General features: G+C 38.2%; 2 protein-coding genes across 2 annotated transcripts; both read left to right on the forward strand.

Moving 5' to 3' along the window:
* Positions 1–7692: 7692 nt before the first annotated feature.
* On the forward strand, positions 7693–9061 carry LOC128197707 (uncharacterized). The gene is made up of 2 exons (XM_052880068.1): positions 7693–8079; positions 8669–9061. The coding sequence occupies exons 1-2, from the start codon at positions 7693–7695 to the stop codon at positions 9059–9061; spliced, it is 780 nt and encodes a 259-aa protein (XP_052736028.1).
* Positions 9062–15698: 6637 nt separating this feature from the next.
* On the forward strand, positions 15699–16885 carry LOC108337639 (cytosolic sulfotransferase 15). The gene has a single exon (XM_017574206.2). It carries the CDS (start codon positions 15751–15753, stop codon positions 16732–16734), a length of 984 nt encoding a protein of 327 aa, XP_017429695.1. The 5' UTR covers positions 15699–15750; the 3' UTR covers positions 16735–16885.
* The last annotated feature ends 1778 nt before the right edge of the window (positions 16886–18663 follow it).

Below are 18663 nucleotides of genomic sequence, written 5' to 3' on the forward strand. Positions count from 1 at the left end.
AATTAGGGTTCAGATTTGGGCAAAGGCTTGCCCTTGAGCCGCGTTTCTCTTCACTGTTTCGGCGCTATGCATGGTGAAGACGCGAGTGAAGGAAGAACGTCGTTACTCTGTGCGCGATTTCCGATTGCTGGGTTCTTTGCAGGTCTAGATTTTATGCAGGTTCGAGAATGTGGAGGCTGCCACGGTGGAGACGGCGATTTCTATTCTGGTTTTTGCTGTGTGGTTTTTCTGAGTGCAGGTGGTGCGGCGGCGCAGAGGAAGAAGATGGTGGCCATGGCGAAATCGCGATTGGGTTCCGAGAATGGAGAAGATGAAGATGGTCGTTCCTGCGGCGGCTTTGGGTGTGCACAAGGTCACCTTGGAGAGATCGCGTTTCTGAGTGGCGCGATGGAGAAGGAAGGTTGTGCGTGACGCGGTGGAGGAGTTGCGCGTGGTGCGCGAGAAGAATGGCACGCTGTAATGGTCGTTCTTGCGGCAGCTTTGGGTGGCGACTTGCGGTTTTGATGATGGTGTGCCAGCGGATGAAGAAGATGAACGGTGGTGATGGTTGATGGTGGCTGTCCGGCGGGAAAGGAGGGAGAAGAAGTTGGTGTCGCGGCGACCATGGATGTCGCGCTTTGGTTTCGAGAAGGGAGAAGATGAACGAAGGTCGCGGCGTGGTGGTGACGGCGGCACGGCAGTGGCGTTGGGCTTGCGGCGGCGGCACGGCAGTGGCTGTCCGGTGACGGAGCGTGGCCTTCTGGCGAGAAAGGAGGGAGAAGAAGTTGGCCGGCGATGAGGATGATACGGCGAAAGCGGAACGGCGGCTTGCGGCATTGGTGGCTAGGGTTTCTGTGGAGAAGGTGGAAGATGATGCTCATGGGTTAGGGCTGAGGTGGCGAAATGTGGTATGCTAGATCTGTGTGGGGAGGATTTGGACACGTGGCTTGATCTGGTGGAGTCTAGCTTAGGAGGGGTGTGTATAGGAAACTTAGGGAGGTAAGGTAGAAATGGCTTAGTGTTTGGGCTTGGTCTTTGGCCTGTTTCAGAAATAGGAGTGTATGTAGGGATTTTAGGGGGTGCAAGGGTAAAGTCTGCCTGTTTGGCCCATCTGTACATTATTTTCTAAATAAAACCTGATTTTGGGCCTTGAATTTCCATTTGAACCAATAGAACTTATAATTTCAGTTGCACAAATAAACGTAAGAATTTCCAAGAATAATTTATGCAATTAAAATCACTTTTTAAGTCCCTTTAAATCCAAACACAATATATCAAATCATCACAAATCCTCTTTAAATCAATCATTCAAGCACAATTATCCCATCAAAAATTTGAATTTTAAAGCATAAATGTGGGCATAAATATGCACTCATCACTCATCCCATGTTGTCTTCTGTATCTTCCTCCTCTTCATCATCCTCAGCATCTTCAAATGCGTCCTCGTCCTCATCATCTTCAAATGCGTCCTCGTCCTCATCATCTTCATCATCATCAATAGTTGAAGCTTCAGCTGCTCCAGCTCTATTGCCCTGGGCTTGCTCCTTTGGCTACGCTACCACATTATGAAACTCATCCATGGTCCACTTGTGTGCTGGGGGTGTATCATACATCCCAATAATCATCTCAGTAGTGGCCACGTGCCCTGTATGGATTGACTACATCTGGGAACCTATAAGAGATATGTACATCTCCCTCATCTAAAATGGCTATGCCTCATGAATCTCTATAGATGCCTGACCCCATGGTGGTCCTTTTCCTCTACGAGGACGACATGGTAGTACTGGATGAGCTGCCTCATCATCTCCACAGTACTGTTTGTAATAGGCCTCATCAATAGCTTTTCTTGGCCTGTCAAATGGTGGAACATAGATGTTCACTCCAGCAAGCTCACATAGGTGTGTGATCAAAGAGGGGTGTCCCAAAGGTGCCTTGGTGTTCATAGTGTTGGCACACACCTGTATCTCATTGGCTATCACCTAGCCAATGTTAATGCTCATCCCTCTAAGCACACAGTATGAAAGAAGTGCCCTTCTATCTGTAATATCAGACACAAGGGAGCAAGGCTGAATGTTGGAACGAGAGAAAGCCATCCAATACTTTGCTAATGGAGTAAAATCAATTCTCCTAATGTTCACCACTGCACCATTCATGTTTCTCTGAAAATGCCCTCTAGGTACACACAGCACACTCTCTACATCTTCAAAATATGTTCCTTCCTCCATATTGAGAGCGAACTGACATTGCTCACCAACTCATTCAGTGTCTAAAAATCTATTGATAGAGTCAGGTTCATACCGAATGGCGTGGCCTCTAACATAGCTCAAGTAATCCTCAGCAGGATGATCACCCAACCTCCTTGCATTGGTGTAAAATTCTTTCACCACTGCTATGTTAGCTGGTGCAGGGTAGGTGGCTACCCTCCTCTAGTTCCTACTCACCATTTGCTCTCCAAACTATGGAGCTAATTCAGGAATAAATTCAGCCTTCCTTTCCATTAGGAGCCTCCTATCTTGGACAATTTTAAAATATTTCTCATGCTTGCGGGAAAGGAACTTGCTACAATGAGTGTGTTCTGGTTCCTTATCCTTCCTCTTGGATCCTACAGTCTTGTATCTCTTGCTAGATAAGGAGGCCATCCCTACATCAAACACAATTCACAAAACCACAAGATATGTTGTTAATCATTAGTAAACCACAAACAACAGCCCAAAACCATCCATACCGTCAAACATATCAACAATCATACTTCATATTCATTCAGCCATTCAACAAACATACATCCATTCAAGATGAACATAAAAACGAACATACAATCAAATTATATAAGCTTCCCTTATCTCTAACGTGACCGAACGCTTCCCGATAGTGTATATGGTTCACCTCTATATGTCTTTCTACTCTCAATGTTCAACAATCCAAACTACACCAAGTGAAAACCAAACACTATCAGAACCACTCATTTGAGAAGAGTGATCAACACATGAAACCAGGACTTGGTTTGCATGTCTAGGAAAACGCACGACTGAATGAAGAGAAGAACTTACCAGCTCAGATTTACAAACCGAACGGTTTAACTGGAAGCTCTTGACGCCGTAACTGTCGTAGCGGTGCCTGAGTGGTGATCGGAGAAGAGAATGAGTGAGATTTTGTAGAGAGAAGGAAGAGCTTTTAGAGAGAAGGAGGAGAAAAATGAAGTTTCGGAAATTGGAAGAAGAGGGTTGCATGCAGAGAGTGGCGTGAGTTTTGAAAAACTAAGTTTTACTACAACCGTTAAGAACGAACGTCCACTCATCTGCTCACACCTATCCCCCACTTTATGATTTCCAGATTCCCTTTGCTTGACACCTAGCGTCCGCTCAGAGGGGTTTTGGGTGCGTTTTAATGAGGTATGACAGTCCCCCTAACTACAAAAATTTTCGTCCTCGAAAATTAAGACTTACCAGAAAACAGGCGAGGGTACAAGTCTCTCATGGCATCTTCCACTTCTCATGTAGAGTCGCCCGTCTTCTCCTCCCAGACCACTCTCACCAATTTGATGGCTTTTCTCTTGGAATACTTGGTTCGGCTATCTTCAATGCGTACTGGTTGCATCTCCACCGTTCGGTCTTGACGAATACGAATGTCTTCTAACTCTAGTACATGAGAAGGATCTGCTATCTATTTCAGAAGTTGAGAGACGTGGAAGATTGGATGAAGATTAGATAGTTGAGGAGGCAAGGATATCTCGTACGCCACTGGTCCGATGCGCCTCAAAATCTGGTATGGCCCAATGAATTTGGGATACACCTTCTTAGGACGAACGACTCTGCCCAGTAGTTGGATTCAGTCTAAGAAATACATGCTCTCTTGCAGCGAACTCCAAAGGCCTTCTTCTCTTGTCAGCGTAGGACTTTTGCCTTCTCGGTTGTTTGTTGGATAAGCTGAGGTCCAGTTAACACCTTTTCTCCTTCTTGGAACCAATAGAGTGGTGTTCGACACTTCCTTCCGTAAAGAGCTTCAAAAGGTGCCATTCCAATGCTAGACTGAAAGCTGTTGTTGTATGTGAATTCAACCAAAGGAAGAATTTCATCCCAAACGCCCAAGTGATCCAGTACGCACATCCTCAGAAAGTCTTCAAGTTTCTGGATGGTTCTTTCAGATTGACCGTCCGTCTGAGGATGATACGCTACGCTCATTTGCAGTTTGCTACCCAATTCATTTTGCAGAGAGGTGATGCATGGAGATGGATTTTTAATTTCCTTCTTGGAGAGAAGCAAGCAGCTTCCAAGTCCTGGATGGATAGCGCCAAGGGGTTTTAGTTTTTCTTTTTACTTCTTCACACATTCAGCTTTTCAAGTGTCGTCTCCCCTCTCGTTTGCATTTAAATGTTTAGCTTAATGTTGTATCTTCAATTAGTTCATACACTTTTGCTTTGAAGTTATATTCCAGCAATGTGCATTTCTATTTTAGCCTAAAGCGTTTCATTTAATAGCATTGGATGCATTTTCTCTTTATTCATTGTGTTGAAGTTGTTCACGAAATTTGTAATTTAATTCTTCTCGCTGCATTATGCATCTACGCGTTGCCTTTAATTAATTGAAGATGCATTTCTGATTTAGCAATTTCAATTCAAGTGAATCATGGAAGTTTTCTTTAATTTAGTTGTAATGTTAGCTTAAGTGACCAACTGTTTTAATTCTGTGTTTACATCTGTGTTCATGTTCATGTTTAAATTTAGTCAGTTTCTAATCACAAAAATACTTTCAAAATTTTCCCCCCACTATGTGTTTGACCTAAGTCTCGAACCACATTTGGTCCTTGAGAGATGACCTAGGAGTCACTTTCTAGTCTATACTGCATTTTAAATTGCACATCAAATTTGTATGGGCCGTGACACCCATCAGATTTTGGCGCCGCTGTTGGGGATCAACGGTTCAGTCTTAGGTCTTTTGTTTTGTTAGTGTGTGTTGTGTTTTGTTTGTTTAGGTTGTTTTGTATGTTTGCCAATTTTGTGCTATTATTTCATGGTTGTAGGGTGTTGTGACTTAATGTATGACTAGGGGCAATCCTGGGCCAATACCGCCCTTTGATAGGACGTTTCATAGGTTAGCTAGGCATTCTAGGAATTTATCTTTAGAGTCTGTTTTTGAGTCGGTTCCATTAGATACTTTACATCCTACTTCTGATTCTGCATCTTCCGTACTTTGTGTATACTACATCTACTGCATCTACTGCATTTGTTGCATCTGCACTTGATTCTTATTCTGATTATGTTATTTTTCCCACTGAGAATAATATGGCACAACCTCCACCTCACGAGAGGACTCTTAGGGAGATGGCTGCACCTGATTCACCTATGAAAGCTTGTGCATCCAATATCCTGATGAGGAGGTGCCATATGTTGCCCAAGTTTCATGGCCTTGCAGGTGAGTGTCCGCATAAGCATCTGAAGGAATTCCATATTGTCTATTCCACGATGAAGCCTCATGATGTTCCTGAAGATCACATCTTCTTAAAGGCATTCCCTCATTCATTAGAAAATGCAGCAAAGGATTGGTTATACTGCTTAGCACCTAGATCCATCACCAGCTGGGATGATCTGAAGAGGTTGTTCTTGGAGAAGTTTTTCCCAGCATCCCGGACCATAACTATCAGGAAAGACATATTTGGGATTAGGCAGCTTGGTGGAGAGAGCTTATATGAGTACTGAGAGAGATTCAAGAAACTCTGTGCAAGTTGTCCTCACCATCAGATACCTGAGCAACTCCTTCTCCAGTATCTCTATGAAGGCCTCAACAACATGGATAGGAGTAGGATTGATGCTGCCAGTGGTGGAGTACTAGGAGATACGACGCCTGCTGAAGCCAAGCACTTGATAGAGAAGATGGCTTCCAACTCCCAGCAGTTTAGCACTAGAAGTGATGCCATTGTGGTGAGAGGAGTACATGACATTGTTAACCAGTCTTCATCATCTGCTGATAGGAAATTGGAAAGCAAGCTTGATTCTCTTGTGAGTTTAGTGACACAGCTGGCATCCAACCGGAGGCCATCATCTCCATTTGCATATGTTGCACAGCTGTGTGCTATATGTCCTTCCAGTGACCACTATACAAATGCACTGATAGGTAAAGTTGTACCTCAGATTCCTGAAAAGTGCAAGGACCCAGGTACGTTTTGCATTCCTTGTATGATTGGAAATAGTAAATTTGAAAATGTCATGCTTGATTTGGGTGCTTCTATTAATGTCATGTCTTTGTCTATATATAAATCTTTGTCTCTGGGTCCTTTGCAACCTACGGGTGTGGTCATTCAGTTGGCCAACAAGAGTGTTACTCACCCAACAAGTTACATAGAGGATGTCTTGGTTAGGGTTGATGAACTGATTTTTCCTGCCGACTTTTATGTTTTGGAAATGGAGGAGGGATTCTCTCATGGATCCGCTCCCATCATCTTAGGCAGGCCATGTTTGAAAACTGCCCGAACCAAGATTGATGTGTATACTGGAACTTTATCCATGGAATTTGCTGATATTGTGGTTCAGTTTAATATTCTTGATGCAATGAAGTTCCCAGCTGAGGACCATTCTGTTTTTAAGATTGACATGTTGGATGACATTACTGATAAATATGTTGTTGATGAGTTTGATTCTTTGCATAAGAAAGAACATTCTTTTCTATCTTCTCTACGTACATGCATTGAATCTGAATTTGAGAATGATGTTGATTTTGATGAGGATTTTGATATCCATGATGTTGATAATGTTCTTGATATTGATGAGGTTGATAATGTCTCTGTCATGGATATTGATTTGGAGTCTGATGAGTTGGGTGTTGTGCCCTTACATGTAAATTCTTTAGAGTCAGAATGCACTAACCACTTTGCAGGAAGTACAAATGAATCTGACTTGCAGGCACCTACTCTTAAGTTGATGAGAAGAAACCTGTGATCATTTCCACCTCCCTTGATATTGTTCAAGAGGAGAAGTTGTTGAGTGTGCTAAGGAAGCACAAGAGGGCCATTGGTTGGACATTGGCTGACATACCTGGAATCAGCCCATCTACTTGTATGCACATAATTCTTATAGAAGAGGGAGCAAAGCCAGTTATGCAGCCACAACGAAGGCAAAACCCTGTGATTATGGATGTCATCAAGAAGGAGGTGACCAAGCTTCTACAAGCTGGGATCATCTACTCAATTTCAGATAGTCAATGGGTGAGCCCAGTCCATGTTGTGCCTAAGAAGATTGGCCTCGTTGTAGTGAAGAATGAGAGGGATGAGTTAATCCCCACAAGAGTGCAAAACAACTTGAGAGTCTGCATATATTATAGGAGGCTCAATCAAGCAACCAGGAAAGATCATTTTCCCCTGTCATTCATTGATCAAATGTTGGAGCGCCTGGCAAGTAAATCTCATTATTGCTTTCTTGATGGTTTTTCTGGTTATTATCAAATCAATATTGCTCCTGAGGATCAAGAGAAAACCACATTCACCTGCCCCTTTGGCACTTTTTCCTATAGGAGGATGCCTTTTGGCCTATGCAACGCCCCTGGTACCTTCAAGCGATGCATGCTTAGCATTTTTAGCGATTTTCTTGAAGGTTGCATAGAGGTGCTTATGGATGATTTTACTGTATATGGATCCTCATTTGATACATGCTTAGATAGTTTGGAGAAAGTTTTGAAAAGATGAATAGAAAAAAACCTTGTTCTCAATTTTGAGAAATGTCATTTTATGGTAGAACAAGCTTTGGTTCTAAGGCATATCATTTCTAGCAAGGGAATAGAGGTAGATCCTGCAAAAATATCTGTGATTTCGCAATTACCTTACCCTTCTTGGGTGCGAGAGGTTCGATCTTTTCTTGGGCATGCAGGTTTCTATAGGCGCTTCATCAAGGACTTCATCAAGAGAGCGCTTCCCTTGTCCAAACTGTTGCAGAAAGACATTGAGTTTGACTTTGATGACAGATGCAAACAGGCTTTTGATCGGCTAAAGGAAGCTTTGACCACCACTCCGATCATTCAGGCACCAGATTGGACAGCCCCTTTTGAGCTTATGTGTGATGCATCTAATTATGCATTGGGGGCTATCTTGACACAAAAGATTGACAAGTTTCCACGAGTGATCTATTATGCTTCTAGGACTTTAGATGTTGCCCAAGCAAACTACACCACCACTTAGAAAGAGTTGTTAGCCATTGTGTTTGCTCTTGATAAATTTAGATCATATTTGCTTGGTTCACTATTATTGTATTCACTGACCATGCAACTCTGAAGTTTCTTTTGAAAAAGGCTGAGTCAAAGCCAAGATTGATAAAGTGGATGCTCCTACTCCAATAATTTGACCTGTAAATCCAGGACAGGAGTGGAGCATATAATTTGGTTGCAGACCACCTCAGCAGAATTAAGAGGGCTAAGGATGAAGCCAATGTTTTTCCTATTCAGGATGTTGCAGACCTTCTGTTTTTCCTCCCTTAGCATCTCGTGCTAAAATTTCTAAAATTAAGAGCGATGCTAAGTATTACATTTGGGATGACCCATATGTGTGGAAGTTGTGCAGTGATCAGGTTACTAAGAGATTCATTCCGGACCATGAGATTGACTCGGTCCTACAGTTCTGCCATGCCTCCTCACCTGGTGGTCATCTGGGAATTCAAAGAAATACTCGCAGGGTGCTAGATTGTGGTTTTTATTGACCCGCCATCTTTAAGGATGCGGAGAGGATTTGCAGGACCTGCGGGCCATGTCAAAGAGCAGGAGGATTACTTTCATGGAGACAACAGATGCCTCAACAGCCTATGCTGTTCTGTGAGGTATTTGATGTCTGGGGTATAGACTTTATGGGTCCTTTTCCTGTTTCTTTTGGTTTCTCTTATATTCTCCTTGCTGTGAATTATGTTTCAAAATGGGTGGAAGCTAAAGCCACCAAAACTAACGATGCTCGGGTTGTTGTAGATTTTGTTAGATCTCACCTCTTTTGCAGGTTTGGAGTGCCCAGAGCAATTGTTAGTGACCAAGGAACCCATTTCTACAATAGATCCATGCAAGCCTTGCTCAAGAAATATGGGGTGGTGCACAAAGTCTCGACACCATACCACCCCTAAACAAATGGGATGGCTGAGACCTCAAACAGCGAGATAAAGAGGATTTTAGAGAAGATTGTCCAGCCCAATAGGAAAGATTGGAGTAATAGGTTGGACGATGCTCTCTGGGCGCACAGGACTGCCTACAAAGCACCTATAGGGATGTCTCCTTATTGGGTTGTCTTTGGAAAGGCATGTCATTTACCAATTGAGATTGAGCATCGAGCATACTAGGCTGTGAAGTCTTGCAACTTCTCCATGGACCAAGCTGGAGAGGAAAGAAAGTTGCAACTGAATGAATTGGATGAGATTTGATTAGAGGCCTATGCGAACTCGAAGTTCCACAAGGAAAAGACAAAGAAATTCCATGATAGTTCAATTGTTAGAAAGGACTTCGAGGTTGGCCAACAGGTTTTATTGTATAACTCTAGGCTCGGTCTCACGGGGGTAAGCTGAGATCAAAGTGGACTGGACCTTTTGTTGTGACTAATGTTTATCCTTATGGTGCAGTTGAGATTCAACGTCCATCCGCAGCTGAAAGCTTCAAAGTTAATGGGCACAAACTGAAGCCTTTCCTCAGCAATCCTTCTTTGTTGGATGCAGTGGTGGAGGAGACGTCTTTGGTCGACCCCGCCTCTTTTTCCCTCTAACTCAGGGAGTTCTCTTTTCTCCTTCCCTCCTCACTTTTATTGGACTTGTTTATATCTTTTGACTGTTCTGATTGTTAATCTAATGATTGTGACACACTGAGGACATTGTGTAGTTTAAGTGTGGTCTATTAGGGGAGATTTTTCTTTGTTTAGGTCTTGTTTTCTAGGTAGTTTTTGTTGTGTCTTGTGTACAGTTTTGCCTGTTTCTCTTGCTTTCTGAACTTTGTTTGAGTTGTAGACTTGTCATTTCCTTCACTTGGTTGATACTTATTAGTTTGAAATCCTTTGCTTTTCTTTGTTTGGAAAGATGATTATGATGTTTGAGAGGTTGATTTGATTGTGACAAATACCCTGTGTGAGATTTGAGCCACTTTATGTTCTTCCTTGTGTGTGATATGTCTCTTGATTGCTTGCACATATGCCTTGGCTTGACTCTTGTTGACAATCTTGATTGATATGCATGTTTGGAAGTGATAAAGGCAGTTTTGTTCTTAAGCCTCTCTAACCAAATAAGCCTACCTTTTTCTAATCCTTTGATAACCCCTTTTGAGCCTATACTTTCCCCATTTCATTGTTTTGAAGGTCATACACTAGCCCTAAGTGAAAAACCATGATTACCTTAACCTTACGGAATTTTGGAGCTTTAGAAGTGTCTTGAGAACAAGTGTGGTCTCCTTGGGGATTCTGATGAATTGGCTAGTTGGTTCCTCTTCTTGTTTTGTATTTGGAAATATGATTTATATCTTGTCTCTTACAATTGTGTGCTAAAGAGAGAAAAGAAAAGAGACAGGATGGAAAAAAAATAGAGAAAAATGCAAAAAAAATTTGTAAATAATGGAGTCAAGAAGAGGATTGAATTAGAGGTTTTGGGTGTGATTTGACTTTGTTTACACTTGTTCCCCATTGCTCCTCTATTTCTTTTGGTTTGTAGCTTCTGATCCATATTTTATCCTCCCTTATCCTTGGCCCAATTACAACCATGGAAAGACCTTTTGATTTGAGCATGCATATGTTTTTGAGTGTTGATATTAGAGGCTCGCCAAGTCTGTTGTTGCTTTTTTTTCTTGAGTGCATCGAGGTGACATTGTTTACCATAGACACTTGAGAGATAGAGTGCATCTGTGAGGTCTCCCTAGGGATTCTGATGAATTGGCTAGTTGGTTCCTCTTCTTGTTTTGTATTTGGAAATATGATTTATATCTTGTCTCTTACAGTTGTGTGCTAAAGAGAGAAAAGAAAAGAGATAGGATGAAAAAAAAATAGAGAAAAATGAAAAAAAAATTGTAAATAATGGAGTCAAGAAGAGGATTGAATTAGCGGTTTTGGGTGTGATTTGATTGTGTTTACACTTGTTCCCCATTGCTCCTCTATTTCTTTTGGTTTGTAGCTTCTCATCCATATTTTATCCTCCCTTATCCTTGGCCCAATTACAACCATGAAAAGACCTTTTGATTTGAGCATGCATATGCTTTTGAGTGTTGATATTAGAGGCTCGCCAAGTCTGTTGTTGCTTGTTTTCTTGAGTGCATCGAGTTGACATCGTTTACCATAGACACTTGAGAGATAGAGTGCATCTATGAGGTTTTGTTACTTTTGATTCACCTCTTGAGCTGATTGATCATTTTGCCATGCTTTGAATTGCTTGGATGATTTCATGAGTATCTGCTTTCTTTGATTCTGTGTTGTATATTTTCTACTTCTTTTCTTTGTCCAGATCCCTTGAGGAATGTGTAATTTTGTTTGTTTCCTTGTGAGTCTTTGTTTTCTGTGTCTTGAGTTTGTGTCATACCCCTGATGTCCTCTTAACTATTCCTTGATTTGCATCTTGATTTTTCCCAAGAGTGCAAAAGAGTAAGTGTGGTCTATTTTGGTGAGTCAATATTTTCTTCATTTCACTTAGCTTATTGTGGTAGATTTAGTTAGGAAATTGTGCTTGAATGTCCAGTATTTTTCCATTTTTTCTAATTGTGCTTAATTTAACCAGAAATTCTTATTTTAATTAATTTGAATTATTTGGGGCTAATTATTTACATTATTAATTACAGGAAAATTGATGGATAATATTTTGGGACATTAAGAGGACTGCCACATAATTCAAGACTCTCGACATAGACATTTTAGAATTAATTATATTGTAACTTAGTAGTTCATGATTTTTGGGGTCAACTTTTAAATCTTGGGTCAATTATTGGCAAAGTAGGTTAGGCCCAAAAGTGGAGGGAGTGACTTGCATCCTAGGTTTTATTTTGGGCAGTCGCTTCCCACTTAAAAAGAAAGCACATTTTCATTTTGAAAAAGGTGGGGGCTGGACGTGTGAAGGGAGCCGTCAACCTCACTTTCTCTTTTCTTTGGAAGTTTTTTTTTTTTCAATGGTTGAAAGTGTGCAACGGTGATTTTCATTTTGGTTTTTGGCTTTTAAAAGAGACTCACACGGTGATGGATTTTGGATGAACGGGGAGCTCACGGACCCAATGTGCATGGTGATTATTCTGGACTGCAGCACGGTGATTTTGATTTTGCTGGAAGGGCTATGGTTACATCCAGCGTTGGCATGGGGGACTTTCATTTGAATTACAATTCTAAACGACGTTTAATAATTGCATTTCTTTACAAAAATGCCACCGGTCATTTTTAACGTTGGCTATTAAGTGGTTGGACGTTGAACACGTGATGTTATACGTTGTTTTTGCACTAGTGAAAATAGAGGAAATTGCAAGATCCAATTAAAGTTGCCTTTTTGCTCTTCTTGGCTTAGCTAAATTTCTTCATTTTTTGGTTCTATGTGTTAAAATAGAATGGCTCAATTTCTCACACCAAGAGGGGAGGGGGGTGAATTGGTGAAATGTAAAGACAAAGTCTTTTATAATCTTTTTCGCAAAAGGTGATGCCTTTAAAGCTTTCTTGAAACGCAAGGTAAAGGACTTTCTAATGTAGCGGAAACTTAATCAAATAAGTATAGAGTAAAGTCGATTAAAAGTAAAAGAGTAGGGATGAGAGAATTCAAACACTGCTTTTTATACTGGTTTGGCCAACTTGCCTATATCCAATGTCCTTCCAACCACGGGAAGCAAATGCACTATAATTATCGAGGTTTTTACAACAAGGCTTTTATAGGGATCTTACGTCAAAAATATAAACAACCTCTCTAACCCTCTAATCAAATATAGGTAGTACAATAACTAGACTACCAGCAAGAATCCCCTCTCCTGTTGTCTAAACCCTTTGAGACACCTCTCAAAGTCAAGAACGCCGCACGCTCTTCTTCTTATAGTCACAATAGGGAACCTCAATCCAATCTTCACAAGATTGTAGACTATGATCTTGCAGTTACACCTAAATGTGCATAATTGATCAGCCCTTTGAATAGACATCAAACTTGCTCTTCAAGAAATCTCAAGGAGATGATCACCACGTTCACTTCTTGATTCTTGGAGCTCTTTTCCTCTTTCTACAAGATAACACTTTCTGAAAAATATCACAAAAACTGTTAGATTCACAAAAGTTCTTACATAAATCAAATTCGCATCAATTTATAGTATAACACATCTCTGACGCATTTTAATCGACTAAGCTACTAATGTAGTCGAATATAACAATTTTGTTATAGCAGTTAGCAACAGTCAAAGCAATTAATTGAATTTGCAATTAATGCAGTCGAATGACATTTAATGCTTGGTCAACATATTTAAAAATATGACCGTTAGACAATTATATCAAGCATTAACACAATTTCAAAACATTAACAGACTTAGTTGAATGCAACACGCATATACTCGACTACGTAATAGTGTAAATCATAGTTTTCAAAAACTTTCTCTTTGAAAAATCTCACAAAACACTTTGAAAAAGGTTTGTGTAAAGGCACGAGTTTTAATTGACTCACCCCCATAATGAAATCGACTTAAAACCATTGTTTTGCCACACAATTAAAATTCAACATTAATGCTTGTGGTTTTTCTCATCCAGAAACGTGTGTCATGCATTCATGTATAAAATCAAATATATAACACAATGAAATGCAATGAACAATACAACAACAACACAATCATGTTCTCATATACACATATAACATGTAAGCATAGAACATTTAACACAAAATACACATGTGTTATTAATTATGCGTTGTCATCATCAAAAACTCAGATATTACTAAGATTGTGGGTTCAGCTAAACCAGTGCTCCCCCTATCAACAATCTCAACACTATGCTTGGATTGACTTCTAGTGGTCTTAATTATATCCTATTCATGTATTTATCTTTAAGGTTTCAAGTACCTTTAAGTAATTTATTTCCACATCTCAATGAGCTTAACTTAGTTGTAGCTATACTAACACACCTCTCATTATATATTGCATTATTTGTAACTATATTTGATTATTGTGGAGATCCAAAAATATTTGAGAATATCATTTCTAGGTTCCAAATGATTAGGCAAACATTATCTTTTGATATTTGTCATATAGTTAAATAAGTTAATTATTTAACAATATCAAATAAAATATCTTAAGATATGTTTTTCCCAAGTTATCTTTTATCATAAAAATTTATCAATTATCAAATACCTTTTTATAGAAAAAATACAGGAAACTGCAAGATCCAATATTTATTGCCTCTTCCCTCCTTTTGGCTTACCAAATTTCTTAATTTTTTCATGCTATGCTTATTGACTTCTTGTGGTCTTGATCATTTGCTATTCTTGGATTTAACTTTAACGTGTCATGAAACTTTAACCAATTTATTTCTATACCTCAATATGCTTAACTTAGTTGCAACTGCACTGACATACCTCAAAATATCCACAAATTATTTGCAACTATATTTCATTATTATGGAGATCTAAAAATATATGAGAATATCTTTTCTAGATTCAAAATCATTTAGCAAACATTATTTTTTTATATTTATTGATATAATGAAATAAGATAATTATTTAACAATATCAAATAAAATATCTTAAGATATATTTTTCCCAAATTATATTTTATCATAAAAATTTATCAATTAACAAATATCTTTTTGTAAAAAAGTAGAGAAAATCGCAAGATTCAATTTTTGTTGCCTCTTCCCTTCTCCTTGGCTTAGCCAACCTTTTTCATGCTTGGATTCATTTCTTGTGCTCTTGATTATTTCCTATTATTGGATTTATCTTTAAGGTGACAAGAAACTTTAACCAATTTATTTCCACATCTCAATGAGCTTAACTTAGTTGCAGCTGCACTGACACACCTTTGAATATATATTGCCTTATTTGTAACTATATTTGATTATTGTGGAGATCCAAAAATATTTGAGAATATCATTTCTAGATTAAAATAGGATTTAGCAAACATTATCTTTTGATATTTATTGATATAGTTAAATAAGTTAATTATTTAACAATGTGAAATAAAAATTTAAATAAACTAAATTTTCTTAAAAATATCAATTTTATTGAAATTATTATTAAAGAGATGAAATTACTTTATTTTTAAAAAAATTAAGACGGGATAAAATGAAAATAACAAATATAAGAATTAAATTAAGATTTTTCATACGACACTTGTCATAATAGTGACATGCGACTGTCACTCCCACATTACACTATCTCTGTCAAGATGCTCACTTGACACTTGACAATTTTTTTAAAAATACAGAAAAAGAAATAAAATCAAAAATAAAAAAAAATTGTAACAAAAAACACAAATTGACACATGACTTAATGTAATATATTATTAATTCAAATGACCAAATTGCATCAACTTTGGAACAAATACAAGAACCAAAGTTAACATTTTAACTTAATTCTCTCAATGAAGATAATTTACAAAACAAATAAAGTATTAAATAAAAATATTTATTACATAATTAAATGTGAATATTAAACATTAAATTATTCATTAAACCAATGAGAAAGGTAATAAATTCAATTATCAGTTACAGAAATATACTTGTCAAACCCATTAATACTGCTTAGAATGAGCAGGTTGATGCCATTACTTGATGTTATAAAAGCTAAGACATGGTGTGCTAATTTTCACCAAACCCTTCTGAAAAAGTTCAATTCCTATTCTAGCTACCGCAATGATTTCAATTGCTTCCAAAGAAGAAAATGCAAAAGAAAAGTCAAATCTCTCTCTTTACACAGACAAAACTTGGCCATCTCATTATCATCTCCAGCTATTTCAAAACTTTTGGTGTCCATCAATTCATGTTGAAGCACTAGAAAATTTTCAAAAGCACTTTCAAGCAAAAGAAAGTGATGTTATTGTTGCTAGCTTCCCAAAATCTGGTACTATATGGTTAAAAGCTCTTACTTTTGCCATTGTCAACCACCAACGTTTCTCCTTGGAGAATCATCCATTGCTCACTTCTAATCCTCATGAGCTTGTTCCTTTCCTTGAATCTGTCTTTGGTGGTAATATTCAAGACCACCAAATTCAGCTCCTAGACAGTAAACCTGACCCAAGAATTTTTGGTACTCATACTCCGTTTCCTTCCTTGCCAGAGTCAATTAAGGAGTCTAATTGCAAGATAATTTATATTTGCAGAAACCCATATGACAATTTTGTTTCTGCATGGGTTTATTTTAATAAAATAAAACCTGAGTCCTTACCTGCAATACCAATGGATGAAGCTTTTGAGTTGTATTGCAAAGGAATACTTGATTATGGTCCATGGTGGAGTCATATGTTAGGCTATTGGAAGGAGAGTATTGCCAAACCAAACAAGGTTTTATTCGTAAAATATGATGATCTTACTGAGGATGCTAATTTTCATGTCAAAAGAATTGCAGATTTTTTTGGTTGTTCTTTCACAGAGGAAGAGGAGAATAATGGAATTGTTGAAAATATAATCCAATTATGCAGCTTTAAGAAGATGAAAGACTTGGAAGTGAACAAATCTGGAAAAGTAGGTATAGCTGCTGTTGATAAAAAGAACTTTTTCAGAAAGGGAGAAACAGGAGATTGGGTTAATCACTTTTCCCCTTCTATGATAGAAAAATTGTCCAAAATAGTTGAAGAAAAACTTCAAGGATCTGGTTTGTCATTCAAAAATTGTCCTTAGTATGTATTTGTGTCACATCATTTTTCGTTTCCTTTTATTAAATAAAGGGTACCATTAGTTGCATGTGGGTACCTAGTTGTTATGTGCAAGATTGATGTATCCTTTACCCCTTGTGGTAATATTAGGATGAATCAAATGTTTTATCTGCTTATTTTTGTTCTATGGTAAATTTCTGTTCATATTTAGCTAACTTTTGTAGTTAAGAAAAAATAATATTATATTCATATTAAGATGGATATACATAATGAATAGAATATGATTATTTGAAGAAAATCCTTAAATAATAAATAAATCTAAAGATTAAACATATTTAGTTATTATATTAATTCAAGTATTATTTTATAAATCAAAAATTAAAAATATCTATAATAGTTTTTATGATTAAAAAATTTATAATAGATTTATGGATTAGAATAAATTGGTCTCTAATATTAATTATGAAACAACATTAAATAAATATTAATATGTCATTTAATTGAAAATGAAAAGAAAAACGTTGCTTGTTAATATAATAATATGAATAAAATATTAAAGTTGAACAATAACCTGGCGTATAAATATCAGACCCAAAGTGGGCCTCACCTTGAGTAGAGTGGAATATAATTCAACACTTAGAGGTTAGTTATTCATTATAGAATCACAATTTGAGTGTTCTCTATTTCATTTTGCTATGCAGTAGTTTTAGTTTTGTACTGTACTTTTCATGTGATGAATCTGAACTATAAAACAGCTTTGATTTGTTTTACATATATTACCAAAATAATGACTTAAGCAATTAAAAGTTAAAAAACATATAAAAACTTAAGAGTTAGATCAAAGTTAAGTTTTTGTAAATAAAATTATAACAACAAATTCTAATTAGATTTAAACTTTGATTTATTATAGTTAACAGGAGTGTATTTTTAACATAAGCCTGAAGCTAATATTAAACTTTTCTTATATAAGTCACTATTCTAAACAAAGTAAAATTTCACGTGACATTGTTCATTAAAGTAAATAATATTTTTATAATATAATTTATTAGTTCAAGATATAATTATCAAACTATTAAAATATTAAAGTTTAAGACAAATGTGTGCACAAAAATGCGTAGTTTTGTACTAGTGTTCTATTTTAGAATGAAAACAATAACAGCTTTTGGAAGTTTCACTCTAGACATACTGAAAAAAATTAGGTTTAATACCTCTTTTGGTTCCTCGAAAGGGGACAAATGTTCAATTGCGTCCTACGTTTTTTTCGAAGTTCAATGTGTTCCCGCCTTATAAAAAAAATGTGCAATTAAGTTCTTTTTGGTAACGGCGTTAATTTTTTAATGGTGCAGCTGCCACCCTAGACAAAAGTTAATGACGTGTACAGTTTCTCTGACTGCGTGGCAACCCTAATTCCCAAACCCTAGCTTCCTTGTGCCGCCAGCACCATGGGCAACCGTAGGCCGCCGTCAGCCACCCTGCCGTCTTGCCACAACCTCGCCATCACCCAACACCAGCGTCGCCGCCGGTAGCCACCACCGTCACCAATACGCGAACGCCAAAGTCGCGAGTCCTCCATCATCATCTTCAGCATCTTCCTCGACTTCCATCTCCACCATGAGACACTTTTCAGGTCGCCGTAGAGCTGCAAGGACCGCCATCCACCATGACCATTGCAAGAGCACTCTCTCACACACACTTGTAGAAACCCAAACGGAGAAATCCCCAATTCCAAAAATCTTTCGAAACCTAAATCACCGCCACAACTCTTCAATTCATCTGCTCGTGAGTTTCGCCCAACCTTGAGCTAGCTATCAGCGCCTCCACCAGACCTAAATCGCGCCATCTCCCCCTACGATAGAAACCCACCATGGCCAATGTTCATCATCTTCTTCGCACGGTAGAACCATCACGCCGCACCTCCAGATCGCAACCTGCACACCATGGTTTCTCCACCTTC

The sequence above is a fragment of the Vigna angularis genome, chromosome 7 (assembly GCF_016808095.1).
Source record: "Vigna angularis cultivar LongXiaoDou No.4 chromosome 7, ASM1680809v1, whole genome shotgun sequence".
Taxonomy (NCBI): domain Eukaryota; kingdom Viridiplantae; phylum Streptophyta; class Magnoliopsida; order Fabales; family Fabaceae; genus Vigna; species Vigna angularis.